The sequence below is a fragment of the Cynoglossus semilaevis genome, chromosome 7 (genome assembly GCF_000523025.1).
Source record: "Cynoglossus semilaevis isolate Cse_v1.0 chromosome 7, Cse_v1.0, whole genome shotgun sequence".
NCBI lineage: Eukaryota > Metazoa > Chordata > Actinopteri > Pleuronectiformes > Cynoglossidae > Cynoglossus > Cynoglossus semilaevis.
In genome coordinates this window covers 371,499-375,008 of record NC_024313.1, presented here as the reverse complement: position 1 = coordinate 375,008, position 3,510 = coordinate 371,499, and the positions used below count along the sequence as shown (strand labels likewise).

Below are 3,510 nucleotides of genomic sequence, written 5' to 3'. Positions count from 1 at the left end.
TATATATATATATATATATATATGCATATATTGTATGCCAGAAGGATCCTTGTGTTTCCTGTTTGTTTCTTTTAAAAGTTTTTCTACCATGTTTGTTTGTATGAATCTGTTTAAATGGTTTTGTTTCACAACTAACTTACCAAGTTAAAAAAAAAAAAAGACTAAAGAAATAACTAACCCCACATTGGCCACAAAAGTTTTGAACATGTGTGAATTCACTCTTTTTTGGACCTACTAGTCTTTCTTTGATGGTGTCAGAGTCCTCCGTTTGGCCTTGCTTGGCATGAAGCTGCAGCTGAAGAGCATGAAGCTGTAGGAGCTGGTCGTGGACCTCCGCCTCTACCACTGCCCGCTCCGCCTTAACCTCGGTCAGCTCCGAGCGCAGGTCCACTAGCTGAGCCTAAAAAGAAGAAAAAGTGGATAGGTAAGGGCAAAGTGTGGAAGGCCTGTTGTTGAAGAATGAGTTAGACACACTCGGGCGTAACTCGCAGTAATGACTTTGCACCCAAAGCGTAACTCGCAGTAATGACTTTGCACCTAAATTACCGTATTTTCCGGGAGAATAAGTCGCTCCGGAGTATAAGTCGCACCATTGCCCTCTAGTGGCCGTCAGTGTGAAAATAATGAACATTTTAACTTAACAAATGTGAATTTTCAGTTCGGTAGTGGAGTAGCAGATAATGCTACACAAGCCTAGAGTGCCCTCTAGCGGCTGTCAGTGTTAAAATAACAAACATGTAATATTACATATTTTAATATGTATACAAGTCGCAAACCCAGCCAAAGGATGATAAGTGTGATTTATACTCCGGAAAATACGCCAGTTAATACGCGATCCAACCCCCCATCTGGAGGTGGATTAGTTAAGGTTCGTTTTGTACCATTTCCGACAATGGTTTTACCCTTGCCCTTTTTATTTTACTAATCGTATTGAGTAGAGTTAATCTGCATATTGACCAGAACTATAATAGCTAAATTTCCACGACATGAGAAGTCAAAAGTCCTCGCAGAGCAATATTCAGTTGGAGTAATATACAAATACGTATAATCAGTAGACTTAAGATAACTTTTAATTGACACCACATGTTATATTCCCTTACGGAATTTTGTCATGTTATGAAATATTTTCTTGTTGTTTTTTTTTTTCTGAGGAAATGTCTCAATCAAAACCATCAAATGGTACTGGAAAGTTTAGTTTTTGTTTTTAACAGTACTGTAAAAAAATGTCTTAAAAATATTTACTTAATGGAAATGTCTTGAATGACCAATATTTCTAATTTCAAAACTCCTTTAGAAAGGTTTTCAGGTTGAATGTTTTAAGTTTAGCAGAACGAACGTAAACAAAACAAACAAACTGCTGTCTCTGTAGTGTCCTTAAAATGCTGTAGTGATATTGCAATTTGGGGCGTAACCGTTTTCTCCAATCGTGCAGCCGTGGAACAGGAAGAGAGGGAAAATAGGGACAGACCTATAACTATAACCTGCAGGACAAGTCGAATATAGAAGGATGGCTGGTTTCAGGTTCTACTGCCTTGCCTTTCCTGTATGATGAGCTGTCCCTATTTTCCCTCTCTTCCTGTTATAGGCTATAACTATAACCTGCAGGACAAGTCGAATATAGAAGGATGGCTGGTTTCAGGTTCTACTGCCTTGCCTTTCCTGTATGATGAGCATCAATTACTCGAGACAAAAAAAAAAAAATCGACTGACCAACTTTCCTTTCTGGCAAACCAAACAAAGCGTTGGCTTCAATTATCCGTAATTATTGCAATCTGTGTATTTGAACTTCTTAAGATCCAGTTACAGCTAAACCGCTACAAACAAACACTGCCTTAGCCTACGGTACATATTCTCTATTTCTAATAACTATGACATCCTGCTCAGCCGAGCAAAACTATCAACAGAATGCCAGTAGCGGTGCGATAGGCCTCTACCGCTCCGTCATGGTTACTGTAAGTCCTCATTCATTCCTACGGATGTTGTTCCTGAACATTTTCGTACCCGATACCCGTTTAAAATATCTATAAATGATAGGTACTCGATCGAATAACCGATCAGATCGAACTTAAAACTTAAAAATAAGCTTCCGTTGCGTGAAGAAAACCATTATCTTTTGATGGGTGGCATAAGAGGATGCCCTTTTATAAAGGGAGGGATGGAAGATAACTAAGAAGAGTCGGAGATTAGACTGTAACTTTACTAGGCGTTTTGGTTCATTTGCGGTGTTGAGAATGATGACAAATGACAACCCACTGACCTCCAGTTTGTGGTTTAGTTGGAAGACCGTTTGAGATTTGTGACAGAGCTGTGCAAAGCAGGAGCTGAGGGTGGTCATCTTCTGTCGGCCCTCGTACGTTATATCGACTTGGTCCGGGTCTATTTCTCCGAGCAGCAGGTCGACGTCCACGAAAGCCTTGTCGAACTCTTTCTCGAGCACTTCCAACCACCGAAACATGGACAACCCCGGGCCAAGGCCCGCCGGGGAGCAACCACTCGAAGCGGACATAGCTAACGCGGAACAGACTGCGGTTCAACCGTTTGGGGTCAGCTTTCAAGCTAAATATAACGGCGATAACGTTTAGCAATTTCTTTTTTTACCCCGCTGCGTGTAATTCAACTGATTCGTGGTAATTAGACGAACTATCTAGGTGTCCACATCGACGTATCCAAAAGCAGTAGGTTCGTTTTCAACTCGATGTAATAACATAGCCTAACTAGGAAGTGCCTGCTTCACAGTGACGTAGATACCACATATGCCTGTGTGCAGAGGAGAGCAATCGATGGCCGAGTCTCCCGTAGCCGTTCTACAAGTTGGGCTCTAAAAAATGTTATTAAATGCTTTTAATTTTATTATTATACTTATTTTTGGTCGCTTGTTTTAAATAACGCATTTAAGATGATAATGGTAATTTACAGGTTTATTTTATGGGAGTGAGACCGCAGTCTTCCACTAGACCGGAGAACACAATAAATGATCGATGCGTTCCTATCGACTTTAATGCCGTTTAGTCATTGATAATAATGTGTTTGTGGATCACTTCAGCCATTATTAAGCACAATTCCAAATGTATTTATTATCGTCAATAATAAAAACACATATAAGGCCTATGAGCTTAAACTTGCGGTATTTAAAATGAAATATAATACTCTACGCTCTACTTTGTAACGAGTAAAATATAAAAAATAAAAATAAATACATTTTAAGTCGTGTTTATGATGAATTGTAAATACATGACAGACCTACATAAAAGGAATTTTAAAAAGAGTTGTTATTTTTCTCCCCGTTTTTTAAACCTGTAGGAGGGTTAGTAGAGTTGTTAGTATTTGAATTTAATTTTTAAAATGCATTAGTTAAAAAAAGTTGTTAGTATTTGAATTTAATTTTTAATTTTTAAAATGTATTAGTTAAAAAGATATTCATATGTATAGACTGGCTGTTGTCATCACGTGACTTTCCCTATTCATTTGTACAGGTTTATCTTTTATGTTCCTGTTTGAGTGTTTGTAATT

The 3,510-nt window shown here is 38.5% G+C and overlaps 1 protein-coding gene across 1 annotated transcript in view; it reads right to left on the bottom strand.

Annotated features, from left to right (window-relative positions):
- The window catches only part of gopc (golgi-associated PDZ and coiled-coil motif containing), an 11,636-nt gene extending 8,863 nt beyond the window's left edge, over positions 1-2,773 (bottom strand). The window contains exons 1-2 of the mRNA XM_008312631.2: positions 2,258-2,773; positions 236-400 (exon numbers count right to left, since the gene is read on the bottom strand). Coding sequence (XP_008310853.1) covers positions 236-400; positions 2,258-2,506 — 414 coding nt within the window. The 5' untranslated portion in view covers positions 2,507-2,773. The remainder of the gene's footprint in view (positions 1-235; positions 401-2,257) is intronic.
- Positions 2,774-3,510: the final 737 nt, after the last annotated feature.